We start from the raw sequence: 23,354 nt of genomic DNA, 5'->3' as shown, positions 1-23,354 counted from the left end.
GTCACGGTCTCTCCTAGTAGATAATAGAGAGAACTTGCTTTCTTCCCTTTCATCACTATCATGGCACATTGAGAGATCTTCAGCACTCCACCTTCGGAGGTGTACTTACACCTGATATCATTGAGTGTCCCTAGAGAAATAAAATTCTTCTTGAGCTCCGGTACATGTCTCACGTCTATCAATATACACACTACACCATCGTGCATCCGAATCCGAACTATCCCTATCCCCACAACCTTGCAGGCCGTGTTATTCCTCCAACAAAACTCTACCACCATTTGTAGTCCGGTAAGTAGTAAACTAGTTCCTATGAAGCATCATATGATAAGAACACCCCGAATCTAGCACACATTCGTCTCCCGATGAACCCGTAGTCGCACACAAGACAGCCTCTGCATTACTAGTGCTCTCCTCAAGAACGTTCGCCACACTACTTGTGGCTTTCCGCTTATCACCTCTATTTCTCAACTTATGACAATCTCTCTTGAAGTACCCCTCCTCGTGACACTTAAAGCACTTCACGCGTCCCTTAGACTTTCTATGGCGTGACTTAGATCTTCTTTTACCTCTGCTTTTTCTGGACCCTCGTTGTTGTTCTCTACCCCGAATCACTAGTTCTGGTGCTACATACTGCGCTATACCGTCATCTCGCAACTTTCTCTGCTATTCTTTAGAAAATAAGGAGAACTTTACGTCTTCCAAGGTAATCGTAGTACGCCCCCCTACAACAGTGAATCAGAAAAATGCTCCCATGATTCCGGTAGGGAAGCGAACAACATCATGTCCTACTCTTCATCATCAAGTGTCTTACCGACGTTCTTTAAATCCATCATGAGTTTGTTAAATTCATCTAGATGGGTTCTGATAGACGTACCTTCGGTATATTTGAATTGGAACATCCTCTTCAACATATATAAATGATTGTTCAAACCCTTTGTTACATAGAGTGTCTAAAGTTTTGCCCACAATGCTGCAGTATCCTTCTCATCGCCTACCTCTATTAACACATCATCCGATAAATTCAACAGGATTAAACTTCTAGCTTTCCTCATTACCACATCTTTTTCAGCATCTGTCATTGTTTCGGGCAACTCAGCTTTGCCCTCCAATGCTTCTGCCAAACCTTGAGTTATGAATAACGCCTCCATCTTGAGGCTCCATAACCCAAAGTTGTTTCTCCCGTTAAACTTCTCAATTTCAGCTTTCACTCCGGACATAATTGCAATCACATGATATCCAAATAATAATCAGACAAGCAAAAACCTCAAATCAAAATCCAGAATATCTCGAACCAAGTTCGATACCAATTGTTGTAATACTAACATGTGGAAACTAACCAAGATCTTGCAAATAAGTCAATGCAAAAGCATAGAAAAATAACGATGAACGATAAAGGACACCAGAGATTACGTGGTTCGGTTCGAATGTCGATACCTACGTCCACGGAGAGAGCTATCAAGAATAATCCATTATAATCGGAGAATCGTAGTTACAATCACTTAATACGCTCGTGTTTCCCACACCTAAATTATACCCAAACCCTAGCTATTTAGAAATATAACAACTCACAATTGGATATAATAAAACTCACAAGCACAAAACCATTCGTATACGTATCTCTTCGACGGCCTTCACAAGAAACGTCTCCGTACGTCTTCTTATTTTTTTATTTTTTATTTTTTGTTTCGGCTCGTAGTCACACTTGGAAGAGAAGAAAATCAAATCCTATGCTCTTTTTATGTGTGAGCTTTAAATCAATCAACAAAATCAATTTGACTGGGACCCACCAAATATCTTATTCCCCTTTTTGAATGCATTGTGTGGTGGTGTCAGAGAAGAAAATGTGAGGTAAAAGTTTTGCTTCATTTTCTTTCCTCTCTCTCTCTCTCAACTCGGGCCGGCCCCACGAGTGAAAATAGATGTTATGATAACGTGGTCCCCCCCTTCTTCTCAACGGTGAAAGAAGTGCATCCTCCGTAAGAGTTGTTCTTGTATTCACAATATGGTCACCGTTTCTCATCCAAAGAGCATCGATTTCGCATATGGTTTAAAACTCGAGACATAATTTTAACAACTCCCTTCATTTCACTAAGCAAGATTGGAACTTTGAATACCTTTTTTTTGTTTATTTCCATTTAGCATGTTGATTTATGGCTAAGCATTGTAGTGGTATGTCTACTTATGCTTTTCCGGTTGGTGTTCATCATTTATGGCTGGCCATTATGTTGCCGAATGGTCCCAAATGGTTTTCATCTTCTAAGTAGCTAATATAGTCCGTTCATGTCTCTTGCTTACCAGCAATCTTGAGTAAGAGAAGTAAAAAATTGGCAATCTCATTCCCTTCTAGATACCAGTCTCTACATAAATGGTGAATTTTACCGATATTTCTATCATTGACAAAGTTTCCTACTCATGTACTATAATTTTCATATCCCTACAATAGACAAGAATCTATGAGATTTATTCTATGTTGCCTCTATCTTTCTTATTGGAGTATTCATGTGACGAGGTCATACTCGAGTTTAAGCAATATCCATTTCGCTCCGATAATGATGTAAAGTATCTTATTTATTGTGGAAATTTACATTGCATGCTACAACTCCTCTACAAAAGAGCTTAGAAAATGCTAAAGCAAGTTTAGAAGTTCTTACTGCTGATTTGCAATTCTTAGGAGACCAAGTAACAATCTACAATATTTTTAACTTTGAGGTTCATGTTTGTTTCAAGTTGTTTACTATGTTAGTTGTGGGTAGGTTTGTAAATGCACTTCTGGAAGCAATATTCCTACAAATTGTGAAGAAAACTAATATAGCTGATGAAAGAGCTATTTGAATGGTGCTTAACGTAACAAAGTGGCATAGGACAATCCATATACTGAACCAATTAGTGGAGAAAAAAGAGCTTGGTTGTCTATCGCTGCCGGCCATTTGCTTACTCTGTGCCTTGCTTTGTATACTATTATGAAGAGGTGAATGGCTCTGCGAAGCATCTCTTTCACTTGTTTTGAATCTTTAGGAAGTTAAAAGTCTAAATAATACACTACCTACTTGGGCATGGTTATTGCATTTGTGAATGCGCATTTTGAGGCTCATATTATGGTTAGAGAGCGCCTTTATATCCCTTGCGATTGCAAAGCTAGTTGATTCCTCCTGTTGTGTAGTTCAAATGATAATAACTCTCATTATGCCGAGGGGTGAAAAGATAAGATGAGATCCTGTTAGTTTCCTTTTCTTACTTAAGAACCGATGATCATATTAGTTTTCTTTCAAGTAGAAATCTATTGATTTAATTCTTTTGTGGCCTTTTCCCCTACTTTTGCCGAAGCAATGCTCAACCAATTTTGATGCTATCTACTTTTGATTCTCAACCAGTTAAGGTTAAATGGAATCCCAAAAAGAGAATATTATGTTAAAGTTGACTGAGGCTTGACCAATATTTTTGTAAGTCTATTGGCGTAAGAGATGAAAAAGGAAAATCGCACCACCCGTATCTACAACAAAGCAAGGTGGATGTCTAATTCAATAAACGAACAAGACTCGACTTGATTTTAGTTTAGTTGAAGAATAGGGCAAACAAATGAGGACACAATATAGTAGTTTTAAGAAGCTTCTTTCACAATCTGGATTTGGATGGGATAATGTCAACAAAATGGTCATCGTGGATGATCCAACTATATGGGAGTCTCACATCAAGGTATCGCTTTACTTGGATCATTTTGTTCTTATTGTGGATGTAACTTTGATTATGTTGTTGACGTATGTCATTATTGTAAAAATTGCAGGAAAATAAGATTGGGGTAGATTCAGGAATGATGGGTTTTCTCGGTATCTAGATATGTCTATTGTGTTTGGTGATACCTATGCTATTGGGGATTATGTTGTTGGAAATGCCGAAGGCTTGGTGCTGTCGGAGGGAGGTGGTAACAATGGTGATAGTGATGCAGGAGGTGATCCAAAAGAACTTGATGAACATCATATTCATGAGAAAGTCTTTATAGCTGGTGCATCTTTCACCCCGGTTCGTGAGAAGCACGAGTTAGATAGGACTCCAAATTCCAAAAGGAGGAGAAAGAGTAACATATTTGATGTTTTTAGCACTAGCAAAGCCCTTCAAGAAATGATCAAAGTAAGGACGTGTCAATCAACAAGTGGCTCCGTCACCTCACACCCCATCACCTATAGACCCATACTCCATTGGAGTAGTGGTTGGCGTCCAAAATGGCATGTCCGACTTGGACCGAAATCTTTACAACAAAACTATGAACCAAGCATGCTTTAATGCCACTTGGAGAGAGACTTTCATGATAGCTCTATCTAAAAGGAGACGTGAATTTCTTAAATCTCTTTAAGTAGATGTTGCGAAATATGCTATGGATTTGTATTTAGCTTAATTTCCCTCTATGACTTATGTACTTGAGATGATGTGGATTTGTATTTAGCTTAATTTCACTCTATAACTTATATACTTGAGATGCCGTGGTTTTTCTTATGATGCAACTATCATGACGTTGTCACTATTGTTGAATGTTATTGAATTCCTTACTTATTTGTTGTGTTTATGTTCTTCTTTCATGTGATAGCACAGGTAATACTGAAGGGCATGGAAGTAGCGGGAATAATGGTCGGGTAACATCGATACAATCAATTCAAGAAGAGTTTGGTGATTTTGATATTGATATAGTGATAGCATGGTTGTGCATTGATACGATGGACATGTCCATACACATAAGAAAACCAATTAGGGACAGCGTATTGTTAGGACTCGAATGGGTAAGGTAGGTTCTTTATGGACATTCGGATAGAGTATATGAAGCTTTTAGAATAGAGAAATATGTCTTTCTCAACCTTTGTGGTTCGATGATGAAAGAGGTTTGTTGGAAGATAGCCGATATATTAAGGTAGATGAACAAGTTGCGATCTTTTTATCTATGATTTATCGCAAGAAGTCCAATAGAGATTTATGTGAGAGATTCCAATGTTCGAGACAAACTACCAGTAAGTACTTCACTAAAGTATTAACTGCAGTTCTCAAACCGGCAAAAGAGATTATCATACCACCTTCCTTTGATGTTGTTCTAGAGGAGATTCTTATGAATCCTCAACATGAGCCTTACTTCAAGGTATGATTTTCATACATTCCTTTACCCCATCGGTTTTAATTTGTTGATAATTTTGTATAATGTTAGTCTTTGATAAAATGCTAGGGTTGTGGAGGTGCTATTAATGGTACCCATGTGCAAGCTTCTGTACTTGTGGCTAAGGCGATCCCATTTAGAGGTAGGAAAGGAATTACCACTCAAAATGTGATGTGTGTTTGTTCGTTTGATATGAAATTTACTTTTGTGTATGCTAGTTGGGATGGATTTGCCTACGATTTTTGGGTGTTCTTGGCAGCACTCGAGACTCCTCGCTTGGAATTTCCTTGACCATCATTAGGTATTTACTTATTCTATAATGAGTAATTTCCTTTATGATTGTATTGCGGCTGCGTATCAAGGTGAACGGTATCACCTAAATGATTATAGGGTTACATCGAGACGGCCAAGAATAGCAAGAGAATTGTTCAACTATATGCATTATTCACTAAGGAATGCCATTGAGAGATCATTTACGGCATTAAAAAATTGCTTCTTCATTTTGAGACACATGTCTTCATTTGCAATTTGAAAGTAAGCATGTGTTGTAATTGCATGTTGTGTTATCCATAATTACATTTGTGATCAACACATGAGGGATAATAACTTTTCACTATATGGAAATTCGGAGTACTCGTTTGGACCTACACAAGATGAGGTTACATCAGATGCATCGATCGCAAAGAGAACTGAGATGAACATGCTTAGGCTTTTTGTCATTGTTTCCCGCTAGCACTCTTCATGGATAGGAATGGGATTTGGACGTTACCAAAGATGCCACACCTGGTCCTGGAACCGTGAATTTTACTAAATTTCTACTAGCTGCAACTTCCAGTAAAAGTTTGTGAAGCAAAAGGTATCATTAAACTGACAACTCCATTTGAGAAGACTATTGCTGCAAATTTTATTTTGTACTATTATCAAACGAAATAGAAATTTTATGTTGTTATCAAACGAATTTCTATTCCAGGAATAGAATAGATATGTGTTATCAAATACATATCTCGGCTTAGAAACTCGTCTGGGGAATACATCAACATCACCTTTATTCCAAACTAGTTAGGGTCGGCGGTCGATGAACCCAAAAATAAATAAATAAAAGCAATACCGATTGAGGAAAAAGAAATAATTCTATAAAAATAAAAAATATATATAAATATATAGGGAAAAAAGACTAAAAAGGACAATCCGGAACATAGGAATTCTGTCTCTCCATAATGCTAATAGCTTTCCTCCACTCCATCCTAAGACAAACCATACGTCAATATATTTCTCACTTCATTAAATCTTGTTTTACTACTTTCCCCCAAGTAAGTTTCGGCCGACCTCTTCCTTTCTTCATGTCATGCTCTCAAGAACAAACTTCTGTTCTTACCGGAGCATCTAAGGATCTTCGAAGAATATGCCCAAACCATCTCAATCTTTGTTCTCTCATCTTTTCTACCACGGGTACTACTCCAACTTTTTGTCGAATATCTTCATTTCTTATCTTATCCCTTCTTGTATGATCACACATCTACCTTGACATCCTCATTTCCGCTACTTCCATTTTATGCTCATGTTGTCTCCGTGCTAGCCAACATTCAGCTCCGTATAGCATTGCGGGCCTTACTGTTGTTCTATAAAATTTTCCTTTTAGCCTAAGAGAGATTTTGCGATCACACAAAAACCCCGATGCATTGTGCCATTTCATCCAACCTGTTTCGATTCTATGGCTTACATCCTCATCAATCTCTTCCCCTTTTACAATATTGATCCCATATATCTAAAAGCATCTTTCTTGGGTACTTCCTGTCCAAGCATATTCAGGATTCTTGATCTCCTCCTCTTGCCGTGTCGAACTCACACTTTATGTATTCGGTCTTACTTCGACTTAACATAAATCATTTAGACTCCAATGTGCTTCTTCATAATTCTAATTTAGCACCAATCCTAGCCCCGGACTCATCAATAAGCACAATGTCATCTATAAATAGCATACACCACGGCACCTCATTTTGGATATCTTTTGTTAGCTCATCCATAACTAGGACAAAAAGATAAGGGCTCAAAGCGTAACCTTGGTGTAAGCCTACTATGATTGGAAAATAACTTGATGTGTCATTATAAGCCTTCACACATGTGGTAACACCATCATACATATCCTTGATTGCCTATACATACTTTGAAGGCACTTTTTTCTTCTCAAGAACCTACCACCGAACCTTTCTTGAAACCCTATCATACGTCTTCTCGAGATCAATAAACACCATATGTATGTCATTCTTCTTTTCTCGATATCTCTCCATCAACTATTGTATCAAGAAGATAGCCTCCATGATAGATCTTCCTGGCATAAATCCAAATTGATTTACAAAGACCTTGGTCCCTATTCTTAAACGATGCTCAATAACTCTCTCCCACAACTTCATTGTATGGCTCATAAGCTTAATGCCTCTATAGTTGGAACAATTCTGGATATCCCCCTTGTTCTTATAGATAGACACAAGCATACTCTTCCTCCATTCATCAAGCATCTTATTAATTTGGAGAATCTTGTTAAAAAGGCTAGTCAACCAACTTATTGCCACATCCCCTAAGCATCTCCACACTTCAATAGAGACACCATCGGGTCCCAAGGCTTTACTAGTCTTCATCTTCTTTAATGCATCCTTAACTTCATGCGCTCCAATTCTATGCACAAATCTTTGGTTTAAATCATTAGAAGCGTCCTCCAGATCCACCTCACTTCTATCGCTCTCTCCATTAAAAAGCTTGTTAAAATAGCTCATCCATCTTTCCTTAACTTCTACATCTCTTACTAAGAGTTTTTTATTTTCATCCTTGATGCATTTAACCCGTGTCAAGTCTTTACTTTTCTTGTCCCTTATCTTTGCTAGCCTATAGATACTTTTTTCTCCCTCTTTACTCTCAAGTTTTTTTGTACATATCGGAGAAAACCTTGCCTCTAGCCTCTTGCACAGCTTTCTTGGCATTTTTTCTCGCCAATCTAAATTTTTGCAAATTCTCTTCGGTATGACATTTATGCAAACATCCGAAACACTCCTTCTTCTATTTAATTGCCTCCCGCACCTCTTCATTCCACCACCACGTTTCCTTTGTCCGATGTCCGTTCCCTCTACTTTTCCCTAACACCCCTCTAGCCACTCTCTGGATGCGCTTAGACATCTCGTTCCATATCATATTTATTTCGCCCTCTAGCGGCCACAGTCCTTCCCGAAACATTATTTCCTTGAAATCTATTTGTTTTTCCTTTTTGAACTTCCATCATTTTATTCCCGGGTTCTGAGCATTTTCCTGCATTTTCTGTACTTTGTTATACCGAATCTCTAAGATCACCAATTTATGTTACGTACAAAAAATCTATTTCTAGGGAATAAAAATAGAAAAATCCATTTCTGGCCAGAAATAAAGCCAGAGAAGAGAAATGTTATCATGCATGTCCCAAACACGTTCTGATTCTCTAAAACTTATCTAGAAAATAGAATCAGAAAAAAAAAATTAATTTTAATCAGAATCACTTTTCGAATTAAAATTGTCGACATCTAGGCCCTTAGTATCCATTTTTATGATAATAAAAGCTGATTATTACCTTCATAGTCTCTTTTCCAAAAGACGCGGCGATCGTCTGTTGGGCTTCTCCCTTGACGTGAACTCTGTTCAGCTTCCCAAGCAAAAGGGGGCAAAAACACAAACAGGTGTCGCGCACTCTTCCCTGTCCAGTGAACTGGGAATCTCGACCCGTCACGCTTGGTATCGCTTTCCTTGAACGTCTCCGCATTCCCACGATTCCGTCGCTCCTCACGGCCGTACCCACCCCTCCTGCAGCCATCGTTCGTTTTCTCTTCTTCATTCTCCCAATAGTTCAAGAAAATGCTCGCGTAAACCCCGGGGTTTTCGTTGGCACCTACCGAAACAAATTCTTCTGGTTTTCATAAGGAAAATTAGAAGACGGCGAAGAAGATGGAGATTGGACTAGTCGAACTTCTGAGGGCGGCATGGATTGCTGGGATTTTGCCTTTGTTGGTCGCGTCCTTGCCTTTTCGGAGACTCAGTCGGCTTCACGAGGCGATGATGGGTTTCGCCAAGAGGGGCAAGATCATGCAGTCCTCTTCGTATGTGAGTAATGTGAACGCTTCATGTTGCTTCCTTCGCGTTTGCTTCGTTTCATTTTTGCCCTTCGGTGGTCTTTTTGGAATGCGCGGTTCATGGGAGTTCAGTTCAAGTATATGATTTGAATTCTTGCTAGAGTTGTGCTTGGAAGCTATTTTCAGTCAGAGTTGGATGCATTCATCCTCGAGTTGTCCCGAGAACATCATGGCAAAGTGGAAAGTGGATGAACAGAGGATTTTTTGCTAGAGAGAGAGAGAGAGAGAGAGTAAAGAATATGTAGTTAATATCAGCGGTTTCTGCTAGATGGCCGTTGGTGCTTCCATGAGTTTACCCGAGTTTTCATCTTGTTGGTTATTTGATGGGTTTAGAAGGAAATTATGACATTTCTTCCTCTTTCGAGATAAGGAAAAGGCAAATGCGGTTCAATAGGACATCAAGAAATATGACGATTAATTGAGGAATTATGAACAAGAAGTAAATGGGTTTCATCTCTTCAATTTATTTCCGCTTTTTATGAGATAGACATTGCAGATTGATATTTCTTGTCCAACTTTATTAGATACCCCAGTGGAAAAGACCTCATTACTCGGGTAACCTTAAGGTGGATGCAAATGGTCTATTCAGTGGCCGTTTCTTCTCTTAGTTTCATTTCTTTTTCTTTTTTTTTGGCACCAATTTAAAACCTCCAGATTCAATTACTTGTATTCATACTGTATACGAAAGGCGTCCTTTCACTAGTGAAAGAACTTGGTTAACCCTATGTTTCTTAGCTTTCATGATGCACTAGTGCTATTTTGAGAAGATAGTGGTGAGAAGTGCATTGATCTCAATCAAACAGCTTAACTCTGAAAATTTTACAAGATAATTGTGTAAACAAACGTTGATTTTAATAAAGCCTTTTCTCTTTCTGGAATTCCATTACTGTTTTTATTACATCACTAGCCCGAGTTGCTTTGGTTTGGTTATTATCTTTTTCTTAGCGCTAAGGTTCTTCGTTTGTGATGAATTGACATGCTGTCTGGTTTTACTGCTGACATTATGTACACTAAACAATCATGATCTTAATGGGCCCAAGGGAGTTCTTGCCTTAAGTGTGTTACCTTTCCAATGTAAGTTCATAATAAATAAACATCAGACTTCCTTTTCAATTTGCATGCTTAGTAATCTGTAATTTTTCTTGGCAGAACATGGAACTTTTCCCTAGTGAGTATTAATTTTTCAATTTTGTGTGTTAATTGCAGAAATTTACTGTCCCTCAAAGGTTCTTCACTCATTTTTATGCACTAGCTGTCATATGGACAGGGCTTCTGCTTGCTGCAACATGGCTATATGCATATGAAATGGCACCTATTGCCTCAGAACCCTTTCTTTATTCCTCTATTGCCGGACACTTGACAGGTGGATTGCATCATTTTACATTGCATAGATCTCGTTCAACTCCGCTAAAGCATAGATACATGGTTTGGAAGTCTGTGTTTCTGCTTCTGTTAATGGAGATCCAAGTTTTGAGGCGCCTGTATGAGAACATATATGTATTTAACTACAGCCCATCAGCTCGGATGCACATATTTGCCTATCTAACTGGACTTTTGTAAGTTTTCTATTAACTGTCAAGCATACCATCGCGTTCCTTTTAATAGTGCATTTTGCTGGGGCGAGAGAAAATTTACACTATAGTTCAAGACTTATAGATGCCTCTGTAAGCTTTTATGACTATATATATGTCTTCATTGTAATTGTTTGTTGCTTATGATTTGATGTATGGGAAGTCAATTAAGCTACCGAAGCTAATGTGGTACCTAGTGGGCTTGTCTATGGTGTTTTGATTTGTTCATTGCATGTGTTTTTCCAGTTAATGAGGTTCGTTGACTGTGACATGCTAATTGAAGCTAATGTTCCATCTGTCATGGATTGAAGGCACGGTAGTTGAGTTTCATGTGGATGCCGTCATGTACACTGTGAAACATCTCATGTTTGGCTGGGCTAAATTCCTGGTGCTAGTGGGTTCCAAGATTTGGAGTATTACATACATTCTCTTTACCAGTTCTCCTGTGGTGTCTTGCTAGTTAGAACCCTGTATCTCTGGAGGAGTTACTTATGTCTGAAGTTCCTTGGTCTTATCAAACCACTAGCTTGCATAAGTATATGCTTAACTGGATATGTTTCTGGTATGTCATGAATGAGTTGTCTTCTTTGTGGGATTCGCGGGCAGGCACTACTGTTGATCACTGAGGTGCAGTTGGTTTATCATTACAATGCCTTGTTGTGATTTATTTTTCTGCAAGCATGTTTGGCTTATAATCCTACTCTGTTACGTGCTTCTATCTCTTCTGATTGATAATTTCTTTTCTTCACTATGGCAAGTTTCTACACTGCTGCGCCATTGTCACTTTGCAGCAACTTTGCAGTGGAAGTATATGAATTTTCAGCCAATCGAGTGTCTGAGTTCATTGTTAGAGGCAAAGATCAGATGGCCTCCAGCGAATTCGATTTGTGGGAGTTTGTCAATCCTCTTATCAAGCTTGGATGGCGTCACTGGATTGGCGCTATTATCTTTCTCTGGGGTTGGATTCATCAGCATCAGTGTCATAGAATCCTTGTATGTGTAGCTCTATCATTAATGGGAGTAGTTTCTCGTTGACAATTATATTATCTCTGAACAGCATGAATGTGCATTTGAAGAGCTTCTAGGATGTGATTTCTTGCATCATATTTTTTCTTAGTCAAACTTTTCATATTTTCTCCACTTTTTAATTATGTGACATTCACTTTACTTAAGCTAGATAGGGATAATAACATCTTTAAGCATCTCTCTCTTTGACCATCTCACTTATTTTAGTAGATGATGAGAGGAATGGCTCTACAAGCATCTATCTCATGGACGTTCTCGTGTAAATATGTTGCTTTGAACTGTCAATTTTTTCTGATGTTGTTAGGGCTCGCTACGTGAACGCAGAGAAGAAAATCATGAATATGTAATCCCTCATGGCAATTGGTTTAAACTTGTCTCATGTCCACACTATTTGGCCGAGATAGTAAGTCTCTCTCTCTCTCTCTCTCTCTCTCTCTCTCTCTCTCTCTCTCTCTCTCTCTCTCTCCCCCTGAATTTCACCTAGGTAATAGAGAAGAAAGGCTTAAATATTCTGCTTCTCTCTCTCTCTCTCTCTCTCTCTCTCTCTGTGCTGTTCCAGTCCCTGAATTTCACCTAGGTGATAGAGAAGAAAAGCTTAAATATTCTGCCCCTCTCTCTCTCTCTCTCTCTCTCTCTTTGCTGTTCCAGTCCCTGAATTTCACCTAGGTGATAGAGAAGAAAAGCTTAAATATTCTGCTTTTGATTGGGTTTGTTTTTTTATGGGTCTTATTGCCGCTTCTGATGATGAAAGGTTATATATGCGGGACTAGTGGTTGCAAGTGGAGGATCAGACCTGACAATCTGGTTGCTGTTTGGTTTTGTGGTATGGCCTTTTTGTCCTAACATATATAAATGTACTATCCTGCACTTGCAGCTTCTTTTGCTATAATTTTCCATCTGAGCAGAAGGGTCGGTTCTTTGTAATGGCAGGTGGCGAATTTGGTCTTTGCGGCAGCAGAAACACATAGGTGGTATCATAGTAAATTCGACAACTATCCACGGGACCGGTATGCTATCATCCCATTAATTTACTAATATTTGTGGCCAACATACAAGCTTGTACAGAAGAGACAGCAAACTGTAAATAGGGAAGGATCATGGGTTTCTTAATCCCAGCCGTTGTTTAATCTGGGTGTCTGTTGTATATGGCTGTAGGAGGAGTTACTCCCATGCAGTTATAAGAATTACCAAGTTGAGTAAGGATCATTGGTTTCATTTTTCTTTAATTCATTTGATAGCAAAAAAGACTGTAAAGCTTGAGAAGCTCTTGCATTATCCTGACTGGTGTATTATTGATGCAAATTAACATTCTTGCTGGATCAAAATTGCTGGAACATATGATGAATACATAGAGTTGTTCAACCCACCAGAGGATAGAAGGTTTTTATCCTCGTTAAGAACTTTCAGTTTCATTGGTGGACATTTTGACCAAATAAAACCTCCCGGTGGAAGGTGAAAAGGGGAAATTACACAGTTTGGATTCTTAAGCATCTTACATTGGCTTCCTGTTCTTTTAAGTCAGATGTAAGTTATGTTTACTTTTCCGTTTGTCTCAAATAGTCATCGTTGGGCATCGCTTTTCTCTAGTTTGCTTTTGTAGTGCATGTTTGATAGAAAGTACATAATGTTTGTTTTTCTTTTTTGCATTCTTCGTTAAAACAGAAGGCAGAGTTTAACTTTCTGTCAAACCAAAAATTGCACATAGCTGGTACATTGTATGTACTGTTTCAACTATGAGTTGATTTAGTAAAATTTGCATGTTCCATGGGAAGCGAGATTGTAATTTTCTCTAGAAAGATATAGATTTCAACTTTTCTCATAATCAGATTTATGATTTATTAGAGTTTTTGCTGCTGTCTTCCAATGAAGATCCTCTATCCTGCAAGGTGCTCCCCTTGGTGTCTCAATCAATCCCGACATTGATGCACATTGATGAGGTATATATCAATAGTTGAGATTGACTAAAAAACCAAGGGAAGCATCTCGCAAGGTAGAGGATCCACGCCTGCGGTTTTCCATTGGACCACAAATATTTCAGTTCATTAGGAGACATTAACTTTGAGAAGCATGGAGAGCGAGGAGTTCGCATATTTCCGCACTTGTCTTTCAGTGCGTGTTTTGTTGATAAGAATAGAAAATTGTGTTATTCCTTATCTTTTGACGATACCTGTTAAAGGGAACAACATTTCAGCCTTAGCGTGGTAGAACTTCTAGAGGCACTCTGTTGCAAGATGCAGCAGATGTCCAATTCTTTCTAAGTCTTTTCCTTACTTGCGAGGCAACACGAATTCGTTTCCAAACAGGCTTGAAACTCATGCGTAAATATCGATACCCCAGGATTTTGCAGGTTGATTTGTCCGGTAGTTCCGGTCCAAGCTTTTTATCAAGTCCATGTCTTCTTTTTCCAACTCAAAGTCGAAAACTCGAAAATTCTCCTCCAACCTCTTGGCTTTTGATGTCTTTGGGATGACCACCGTGTTCCGTTGAATGCTCCACCTTAGCACGATCTGAGCTACCGTCTTCCTATACTTTTTGGCCAGACCCTAAAGCCAAGGAAGCAGGAAAAAATCAAGTATACTCGTTAGTCTTGGTTCATATGTCCACTATCTTTTTTCTTTCTTTCTTTTGGCTAGGCAAGTGTATGTCCACTCTTGCTAAGATGGTGATTGTGTGCTATAACTAGTTTGGATTTTCAATCCTGCACAGCTCTTCCATGTTGTTTCAACATTTCTCAAGTGTTGAGGCATACTTTATTTACAATGTATCCACGGTTGAGAATTAAGTGAGACACCAATACAAGCACCGTATGGAGTAAAGCATTTTCATCCTTTGTGATACATTTCTGTTCAGGTAATAGTTTGAATTATTCGGGAGGTTCTGTTTGTCACTAACCTTATGGACCAATGACAGAACATTGATCTAGTTACCTTTAGAATCGCGTCATCCAAACACGAGACCGACCCGAACATAATGGTGTTGGCCGTGGCGCCTCCTAGGGGCGTGTGCGCCGTGATGTAGACACGGTGCTGCTGGCAGAACTTGATGAGGGATTCGCGTTGGAAGTAGGGGTGCGACTCAATTTGGTTCACAGCAGGCCTTATTCGGGAGTATGCCAAGCATTCCCTTGTCTGGAGCAGGCTGTAGTTGCTGCAAAAGGAGTAAAATAGAAGGAAGAAGAAGGAAAAAAAACAAAAAACAAAAAAAAGGAACAGTGAGTTTCTGTCGTGAAGATAAGAGTTCATTAAGGCGTGATAAGTTTTTCGTGTCAGTGAAATTGCAAATACTTTCGTGGTTTAGGCAACAAAGATTGGGGGCAACCTGATGCCGATGCTGCGGACTAAGCCCATGGAAACTAAATCCTCCATACCACGCCAGGTTGCTTCCAAGGTTATGGAGGTGTCTATGTCCAGCACTCCCTTCTCGTCCAACACGCTCACGCATGCTCCCACACCTTTACATATGATAACACCAATGTCAAAACTCAACTTAAAAATTTGCCATCACTATGAAAAGAATGAGAAAAGGCCACTAAAAATTCTAAACTATGCTTACTACGGCTGCGACGCCTTGGAAATTTGACATTTGTTAATAGTAGGATTCAGTTTATGGAAAGATTGTGAATTCCAGTTTGTTGTTCAGAATTGGATTTCTAAGGATTAAGTGACAAAAATTGAATACTTTCTGTAATCGTCGATCGAATTAGTTTAGGTTTCGATCGATTAGTTAATTTGTTTTAGAATTGAAATTTCTCGCGCTCCAGCCTTGTTACGATTAAACCGACCTTTGAAAGCCTAAAACACCCTCCGTCCGATGGCCTAATGTCTGATTTGCCCTTGAATGCCTAATGACCAAAACGCCCCGACCAAAATAGGAAATGACGATTTTGCCCCTAGGTTTTCATGAATGCCAAGACAAGAATATAAATGAAGTGGGGCCCACTCTTATCTTTTTCCCTTTTGGTCAAAGGCGGCAGCCACCACCCCCCTTCTTCTCTCTCTCCCACGTTAACCCCCCTCAACCGACCTCCTCTCTTTCCCTCTTCTATCTCTCTTTCTCACGACAACTCCTCACCACCAAGCACCATCGCCACCGCCACCGTCCCGTTGTCCCACCACCTCACTTCCTCTGCCTCTGCATCGCCGTACCAAGCCGTCGTCAAGCAAGAACAGTGCCGGTAACCCCGCAACTTCACCGCTCGCTGCCTCCTATTTTTGTTGTTGCGGGTTGCCGCTACCCATTTTTTCGGGCTACTGCCACCACACCACCGACCACCACCACTTCTTTCAACCACCTCGGCCTACTTCTGATCTCCAGCCACCACTTCCGACCGCCGAAAGGCTCCATAGAATCGCCGGAGGAGCTAAAACAACCGCTGCCCCTAGTCCGCCCTGTTTCGGTCCCCTATTCACCCGGTTCTGTCCTCGGTAGTTGTCCGCCACTTAGCCGCCTTCCTCCGCCATCTTCGACCACCCCATAAACTCTCGACATCGGTGGAGCTCCGAATAGGCCCAAATCAAAGTTGCTCGGCCTCCACTATTTTATTTCCTCTATTGTCTCGCTCGTGCAGCCTTCGTTCGCTGCCGCCGATGCTTGCTCCGGCCACCACGAGCCACTAGCCGCCACCACCGACCATCCTCAGCAACCCCCGAGATCCCCTAAGTTGTCCGCCACACACCGCCAGCTCGTAAGTCGCCGGAATAGCCGCAAAAAGCCAGCCCTGCCGCCCGCCTGTTTTGGGCCAAATCTGTGAACCAATTGGTTGGGACGTGGCCCAATTTGACCTAGGTCGTGTCTTGTGAAGTGAGCCAAGAGCCCGGGCCCGTGAGCCCGGTCCGTGGGCCAAGTTGAGCCCTTTGTCCGAGATTTTAGGCCCGTGACCCAATCGAGCTCAAGTTCGTGTTTGAAGGGTTTTTGAAGACCGCCGTCGCACTCACCTCGTCTAATTAACTGTGAGTTGACCTCTAATCCCTGGTTAGGATGATAATTGCGTTCGGAATTAGTTTAATCATATCATTAGAGTGTTTAGGTAGATTAGTTAGGGCCGGTTTAGGTTGAAGACTTGATTTAGGTTAAATGGCCCTAATTAGCTAGGTTAGCCCGATTGGAGCCATTGGGTCCAAATTGATTGATTGAATGACTGTTATTGCTTGATTGTGAGCGAACGATAGGGTAGAGATGAGTGTACGGTCGGTTAGTGAATTTGATCCATTATGATTAAATTGACATACGTTTGAATTATGGATTGGCGATCGTTTGAGGCTCATTGTTGAATTTCCCGCTTATACTTGATTGATTTTCGATATCGATTGTTCAATTAAGTGTCTTGCTTGATGGTTGATTGATTGAATGGTGGTTGAGGGTCGAGCACCCTGGTTATAGATGCAAAGTCTAGTGGACAAGTTTGAGTATTCATATGGTTATGTTTGGCATCAAATTCATGATTTAGCATGAAAATGACCGAATGCCGAATCTTGACTACGACTGCATGAGTATACGGCTATACTTGAAGATAAAAATGGGATGGTGTTGGATGGACTGAATGGTCATAAGATGGGACGATGATGTAATGCCCGACAAGCTTGTACGGTGCCTAGTACATGAAATTACACGACTTGTCGGTTGCACGACTCTCTATGTACCACTCTTATGGGGTTCATGGATTGTCGGATGCCGGTCGCAGCTTGTAATGGACCGATGCTCCTTATAGGAATGCTTACTCACCGTGCCGTGCTGGTTACACCGGATACATTGCTTGTAGTTGCCATCGCCGAGAGGATATGGGACGATGCCCGATCCTGCTAGATGACACCGCAAACCGTAATGCGAGCCTCACCAATTGTGTGCGTTGAACGCGCTAATTGGGCTGATCATCGCTAATAACAAATGGACTTCATGTGGTGTCCAATTTCCGAATGGTGACGTGATGCATCGTGAATGATTGAGTGCATTGATAGTTGCGTCGGATCGATGTGATTGTTATATTCTGTTCATGTCGCATTGCGTGTGGTATCATGGATAGTAAGTTGCCTGTAATTGAAATTGATTGCTATGTGATATATGATTGATAGACGGGACATTTTGGATGAATCAACGCCCTAGCCGAGTTTAGGCGTTGACTCACTGGGATTGCATCTCACCCCTTCGTGGTTCCCACTTTTCAAGTTCAAGGTAAAGATGTCAAATCAACCGCGTCCGGTTAGGGTTGGGATCCCATCTCACATCGAAATTCAGGTTAACCGCCACCCGATACCTGGCACAAATAAGGTTTGGGAAGAACGTATCACGGTCGTCTACGTGGAGGAGGGAACGGAGGATTTGGTACCTCATCCCTTCAAAGTGTGGGTTCTTCGTAATGATGATCGCGTTTTTGGCATGTGCTGGGATTGCGCTGGTTTTGTGGGTAACCCCAATGGCGAGATAGTGGATCCCGATCCTAAGCCCGACCCGGATGACGATGACACAGTTGAAGTTTCTTCTAACCGTGACCCCTCAATCCGAATGTTGGAGTTAGTAGTTTCTGGAGCTGTATCTTTTGGAGTAAATGAGAACTTAACCCCGCCCGATCTTTAGTCCCCTTTTGATGGTCTTAGAGAGCCGCCTCGGAGTGTGGGGTTGTATATGACAGTAGCTCTATAGGGTTAATTATCATCTGCTTTTGGTATTGTATTGACAGACATACTTTGTTCCTAATTGTCACGGTTGAGCCTATGTCACTATACCCGTTGTTTTATCCTATTGGGAGTTTATACGTTTCCACATGCATGTTCTAATACCGTGGGTCAATAGCGTACCTGGGACGTTATTCATTATGACCTGAGGCGATTTGGTAGGAATGCCATGTACTCGAGAGTCGGGGCGTGACAATGGCACATTTATTTAGAAAAGCAAAAAATTTGTGACACAAGAAACTTCAAACTTTTACCCATGTGACACATTTACAGCAAATTAGTATCGATCGGACACATTTATTTCAAAGTATTTTTCCTCATGTGTCACGTACCTACAAGTTTGGGGATTTTGGTGTCCTAGAAAAATAATTTGGGTTAAATATGTCATGCGGGTACAATTTTGGAGGCTTTTGATGTCACCAAAAAAAAAAAAGCTTTGAGTAAATGTGTCGAACGGGTACAAGTTTAGGGTTTTGGTGTCACGAAAAAAAAAAAGTTTCGGTCAAATGTGTCACATCGAGCATAGTTTATGGCCTTTGATGATTTTTTTTTTTCCTAAAAGGAGAAGAGCAGATAAAAAGATGCTAAAAGTGAACATGCGATTGGCGTGTTGCTAATGGTTTCGTCATCGATCAACATGACATGATGGATCTTCCGAGCAAAGAAAAATCGCAAAAGGGTTCGGGGGACTTGGCCCCTCAAAATCACAACTTTTCCGGGAAAATTATCAAAAAAGTTATAAACCTATTGCACTTTTGTCAATTCGGTCATAAATCTTTTAATTTTGTTAATTCAGTCCTAAACCGTTTACATTTGTGCCAATTCGGTCCATCCGACCAACTTTCGTCGGCCGGCGCTGACGTGGACCCGACCGGTGCTGACATGGCAATTTTTTATAATATTTTAATATTTTTTCAAATAATTTATTTATTTATTCTTTTTTCCTTTTCTTTCTTTTTTGTCTTTTATTGTTCATCTTCTTTTCCATCTTTCTTCCCCGTTGTCTTCTTCCTCCTTCCTCCAAATTACTATTCATCTTATTTCCCATCCTTTCTTCCCCGTTGTCTTCTTCCTCCTTCCTCCAAATTGAAAGCGAGGGCCGGCAAGAACCTCGTCGGCCACGGACGCCGCCATGCGGGGCGAGCTTGGCCTCGCCCAGAACGTGGATGAGCTGGTTCGACATTCGCGGTATATGCACACTAATAAGCAAACTCATTCAATGACTGGGAGTAATGGCCTGGCCTCTATGTTGAGAAAAGCAGACAAGCCTCGAATCTCCATTGGCCAGTTTCCTCTTAGTCACCTCAAACTCCTCGACAAGAACTCTAATTTAACTAAAAGGCACGGCATCATGTGAGGTCGGCCTTGCCCCAAGGCACCCATGGCGGTGCAAGGCTCGGCCTCGGCAAATCTGGGAGACGCGAGCTCACCCAGGGACGCCGCGCCGATGGCCGGGAAGGTCCCTCGCCGGGCTCGCCCTGAGGCACCCATGGCTAGGCGAGGTGAGCTCTCGCAGCGACCCGACGCCAGTGGTGCGCGAGGTGCTCGCCGACCCTTGCTTCCAGTCTGGAGGAAGGACGAAGAAGATGACGTGGAAGAAAGGTTGGGAAAGATGGAGAAAGGTTGGGAAGAAGATGAACAGTAAAAGCAAAAAGAAAGAAAAAGAAAACAAGAAAAATACTTAAATAATTTGAAAAAAATATTAAAATATTATAAAAAATTTGCCACGTCGATCTCAGCCAGGCCCACGTCGGTGTTGGCCGATGAAAGTTAGTCGGATGGACTGAATTGGCACAAATGCAAAAGGTTTAGGACTGAATTGGCGTAAAAAAAAGTTTAGGATTGAATTAGCACAAATGCAAAAGGTTTAGGATTGAATTAACAAAATTAAAATGTTTGGTACTGAATTGACAAAAGTGTAATAGGTTTAAGACTTTTTTTGGACAATTTTCCCCAACTTCTCTCGTTTTTGCACCAATGTGACCAGTGACCACTCTAATCCACGACCAGAACTAAGCGATCCTGTAGTCACGGTACTGTGGATTTCTATCAGGTTCGAACGGTGGAAGCACAATTTTAGCCGGGACCAATAGATGCATCGAGAGATCGAGAGAGAGAGAGGGGCTAACTGGTTGTCACATTTTTTTTTTTTTCGTTTCTTACGTGCACTTGTGACTATGAAAGGTGGTCCTTTTTATGGTCTGTCAAGCGCGCGAGCTTGAAAGCATTTTCCTGAAAACGAAAATTATATCGCTTACAAAGATAGAGAATAAAAGACATTTTCGCCATCAACGAGAACGCTTTTATATGGATCATTGTCGATAACGATAATGTCTACAGTTGAGCAATTTTTCAGATTGCTTCAATCTCCATGAACCAAATCCCTCTTCAGACACGCTGGTCTAGTGAAAACGAGTTTTAACAAAATTGCAGCCATAAGTATAATGCAGCGACAAAAGGGGTTAACTTAACAAGGCAAATTGGGGAGAAGTACCAGCATGCTTGGTGGCCACGGGGAAGTGAACCAGGTAGAGATCCAAGTAGTCCAGCTGAAGCTTCCTTAAACTGTCTTTGCATGCCTCAACCACATGCCCGTGGTCCGAATTCCACAGCTGCAGTTTCATTTAAGTTATACCGACTCTCCGTTAGCTTTTCTCCTATCAATTTTAAGCTAGACACATACGGTAATCCCCTACACAATAACTGAATCGATGTCACGAACCTTTGTGGTGATGAAAATCTCCTCCCTCCTTACGAGCCCGGTGCGAAACGCTTCGGCCAATGCTTCTCCAACTTCTGCTTCGTTCTTGTACTTGGCTGCGAAAAACGAAGAAGGAGAAAATTAAATTTCATCAGTTCATTAAGTTTTCTTGATACCTCCAGTTAACATGTGGGTTCATGGACATGTTTTTTTTCCTAAGAAGTCAAATGCTTCCTTTTTCCAATCAGATCCATTCTAAAAGTTAAAAATCATAAAAGAAAAGAGAGAGAGAGAGAGAGTAGATCTGGCACATTGAATCAGACAATATCCACATGCAATATCAGAATTCATGTCTACTTTTTTGTTTTTGCAATCCTTTTCTTTTCAGGCTTCAAGGGGTTCATGTACAATTTTGTTTGGTTTATATCTTTTTCACTAGACTTCAAGGAAAATAATGTACTTGTTTGAGCATTAATTTCTTATGCGATTACTTTACATTGGGAAAGGAATGACAAGTGATTGGAATTCTGGTCACTTTGTCTCTTTCTGAAATTTAGCAAGTCAACAGAGAGACATTCTCTCTGTTGAACTCCATGAGAGTGCTTCAAATGAAATGCAGTACTCATTAAGGAAAAGCTTCTTGATTTTCCCGCAAACATAAAGCATCAGCACCCAAAACACATGCACACACACAGAAACAAAGACAATGTGTAGTACCTGCACAGTCGAAATGGCGATAGCCGGTCTTGATGGCGTGAAGGAGGAGATCTTTAACATCCTTGCCTTCCATGCGAAAGAGGCCGAGACCGACTATCGGCATTGTGAAGCCACTGTTCAGGGTAATCTCCTTTGGGTAATCACAGTTGAGGGCCGCTGGCATTGAGAAGCCATTGCTGAGAGTGGGTGCCATCTTTCTCTCTTTTAACTCCAACCACGCTCTTCAGCTATCAGGAAAGCTTCTCTCTTATTTGCAGTTGCAGATGGCTAAAACTCCCTCTACATATATATCTGCACAATGGTGCTGTATAAGCCCCACCTGGCAGAGAGAGCATACACTTAATCACCGCAAGTATTATTGTTTATAAAGCATATTAAGATCATCAAATGTAAAAATACTTACTAGGGCATTCATTTCTATTTTAGACTAAAAATATGGTTGCCGAACTATGAGAATTTTTTGACCGTAAATAAAAAAAATAAGTATGAGAATTTATGATCTTATTTTGGTATAGTATGAGAATTTATGATCTTATATTGGTATAGTCTATATGCACCAAAACAATTAGAGAATTGAATAGGTAACGATTTTTGGGTAACTGAAAGACTAACAGTCTATTTTGAGCCATAAAAAATAAGTACTAATTAATTAATTAAAAATTATTGTGGGGTGGACTCTTTTAAGAATTTGTAGCTGACAACATACTATTTTTCTCATTGTAGCCCAAAAACTATTACACTAACAAAGCCCAAAAAACTTATCTTGATTTCTTATATAGATTGTGTTTTTCCTTTCATCCTAAATAAAAGGAAAGATTCTTTCGATCAATCTTTCGATTGGTGGCCCACAAAATAAATATAAACCACTTTCAATTTTTTTTTTCTCAAGTTTATATGTAGATGGTGTCCATATTTGTAAAACTCCATAGAAGCCAAGAAGCTTGAGCAAGTTCCCTACCGTCTAGAGAAGTGTCAAAAAGTCCTAAACCTATTCATTAGTACCAATTTAGTCAGAAACCTTTTATTAGCGCTAATTTAGTCTTAAACCTTTTGCATTTATGCCAATTGAATCCATCCGATCAATTTTGGCCAAAAGTCACCGACGTAGACATCGCTTGTCCTAAGTGGCACGGTTGTTGCCGACATGGATATTTTTTAATATTTTTTAATTTTTAATAATTTCTTTTTGTTTTTTCTTTTTCTCTTTTCAGTGCATTTTTTTTATTGAGGATCACCGACCAACCCTCGTTGGCCCCGAATGAGGGCGTCGCGGCCCTTGCCGGCTCTCAATAAGGGCCACGAAGCCCTCACCCAGTGCCGGCAAGGGTCACCGGCCCTCAATCCCAAAAAAAAAAAAGTACAGAAAGGAAAGGGAAAGAAATAAAAAAT

General features: G+C 40.4%; 5 protein-coding genes across 9 annotated transcripts in view; 4 read left to right on the top strand and 1 right to left on the bottom strand.

Annotated features, from left to right (window-relative positions):
• The first annotated feature begins 3,515 nt into the window (after window positions 1–3,515).
• LOC115741971 lies at window positions 3,516–4,491 on the top strand. 2 transcript variants are annotated; one of them, XR_004015510.2, is made up of 2 exons: window positions 3,516–3,693; window positions 3,782–4,491. XR_004015510.2 is itself a non-coding variant. In XM_048279005.1 (2 exons), the coding sequence occupies exons 1-2, from the start codon at window positions 3,675–3,677 to the stop codon at window positions 4,276–4,278; spliced, it is 465 nt and encodes a 154-aa protein (XP_048134962.1). In that variant the 5' UTR covers window positions 3,516–3,674; the 3' UTR covers window positions 4,279–4,491. The 2 variants fall into 2 exon arrangements, 1 of the variants encoding a protein (XP_048134962.1); XM_048279005.1 differs by having other exon boundaries at window positions 3,833–4,491.
• A 187-nt stretch (window positions 4,492–4,678) lies between these two features.
• On the top strand, window positions 4,679–5,488 carry LOC115741970. Its single transcript, XM_030676023.2, has 2 exons — window positions 4,679–5,119; window positions 5,204–5,488. Exons 1-2 carry the CDS (start codon window positions 4,928–4,930, stop codon window positions 5,423–5,425), a joined length of 414 nt encoding a protein of 137 aa, XP_030531883.2. The 5' UTR covers window positions 4,679–4,927; the 3' UTR covers window positions 5,426–5,488.
• Window positions 5,489–8,766: 3,278 nt separating this feature from the next.
• LOC115741966 (polyprenol reductase 2-like) lies at window positions 8,767–13,226 on the top strand. 4 transcript variants are annotated; one of them, XM_030676019.2, is made up of 6 exons: window positions 8,768–9,253; window positions 10,550–10,838; window positions 11,612–11,846; window positions 12,184–12,282; window positions 12,631–12,702; window positions 12,810–13,226. In XM_030676019.2, exons 1-6 carry the CDS (start codon window positions 9,133–9,135, stop codon window positions 12,912–12,914), a joined length of 921 nt encoding a protein of 306 aa, XP_030531879.2. In that variant the 5' UTR covers window positions 8,768–9,132; the 3' UTR covers window positions 12,915–13,226. The 4 variants fall into 4 exon arrangements, with proteins under 4 accessions (XP_048134952.1, XP_030531879.2, XP_048134951.1 ...); XM_048278994.1 differs by having other exon boundaries at window positions 8,769–9,253; window positions 10,489–10,838; window positions 11,645–11,846; XM_030676018.2 differs by having other exon boundaries at window positions 8,771–9,253; window positions 10,489–10,838.
• An 826-nt stretch (window positions 13,227–14,052) lies between these two features.
• On the bottom strand, window positions 14,053–22,240 carry LOC115741968 (NADP-dependent D-sorbitol-6-phosphate dehydrogenase-like). The gene is made up of 6 exons (XM_030676020.2): window positions 21,966–22,240; window positions 21,270–21,364; window positions 21,042–21,159; window positions 15,198–15,330; window positions 14,807–15,026; window positions 14,053–14,422 (listed from the first exon to the last, which is right to left on the bottom strand). Exons 1-6 carry the CDS (start codon window positions 22,156–22,158, stop codon window positions 14,192–14,194), a joined length of 990 nt encoding a protein of 329 aa, XP_030531880.1. The 5' UTR covers window positions 22,159–22,240; the 3' UTR covers window positions 14,053–14,191.
• Window positions 21,527–23,354, top strand: part of LOC115741969 (V-type proton ATPase 16 kDa proteolipid subunit) — a 22,898-nt gene continuing 21,070 nt past the window's right edge. The window contains exon 1 of the mRNA XM_030676021.2: window positions 21,527–21,545. The gene's annotated coding sequence lies outside the window, so the exon portion shown is untranslated. The remainder of the gene's footprint in view (window positions 21,546–23,354) is intronic.

This window comes from Rhodamnia argentea, chromosome 5 (genome assembly GCF_020921035.1).
Source record: "Rhodamnia argentea isolate NSW1041297 chromosome 5, ASM2092103v1, whole genome shotgun sequence".
Taxonomy (NCBI): Eukaryota; Viridiplantae; Streptophyta; class Magnoliopsida; order Myrtales; family Myrtaceae; genus Rhodamnia; species Rhodamnia argentea.
Note: the sequence above shows the minus strand (reverse complement) of the source record. Positions and strands in the feature narration are given on the sequence as shown.

Coding starts and splice junctions, on each gene's coding strand:
- LOC115741970 (XM_030676023.2), top strand. CDS start 4,928: ATGATTTATCGCAAGAAGTCCAATAGAGATTTATGTGAGAGATTCCAA. Junction 5,120..5,203: donor AACATGAGCCTTACTTCAAG/GTATGATTTTCA, acceptor ATAAAATGCTAG/GGTTGTGGAGGTGCTATTAA.
- LOC115741966 (XM_030676018.2), top strand. CDS start 9,098: ATGGAGATTGGACTAGTCGAACTTCTGAGGGCGGCATGGATTGCTGGG. Junction 10,839..11,611: donor GCCTATCTAACTGGACTTTT/GTAAGTTTTCTA, acceptor CACTATGGCAAG/TTTCTACACTGCTGCGCCAT. Junction 12,703..12,809: donor GGTTGCTGTTTGGTTTTGTG/GTATGGCCTTTT, acceptor TTGTAATGGCAG/GTGGCGAATTTGGTCTTTGC.
- LOC115741968 (XM_030676020.2), bottom strand. CDS start 22,158: ATGGCACCCACTCTCAGCAATGGCTTCTCAATGCCAGCGGCCCTCAAC. Junction 15,331..21,041: donor CGTGGCCACCAAGCATGCTG/GTACTTCTCCCC, acceptor TCATATGTAAAG/GTGTGGGAGCATGCGTGAGC. Junction 14,423..14,806: donor TGGATGACGCGATTCTAAAG/GTAACTAGATCA, acceptor CCTTGGCTTTAG/GGTCTGGCCAAAAAGTATAG.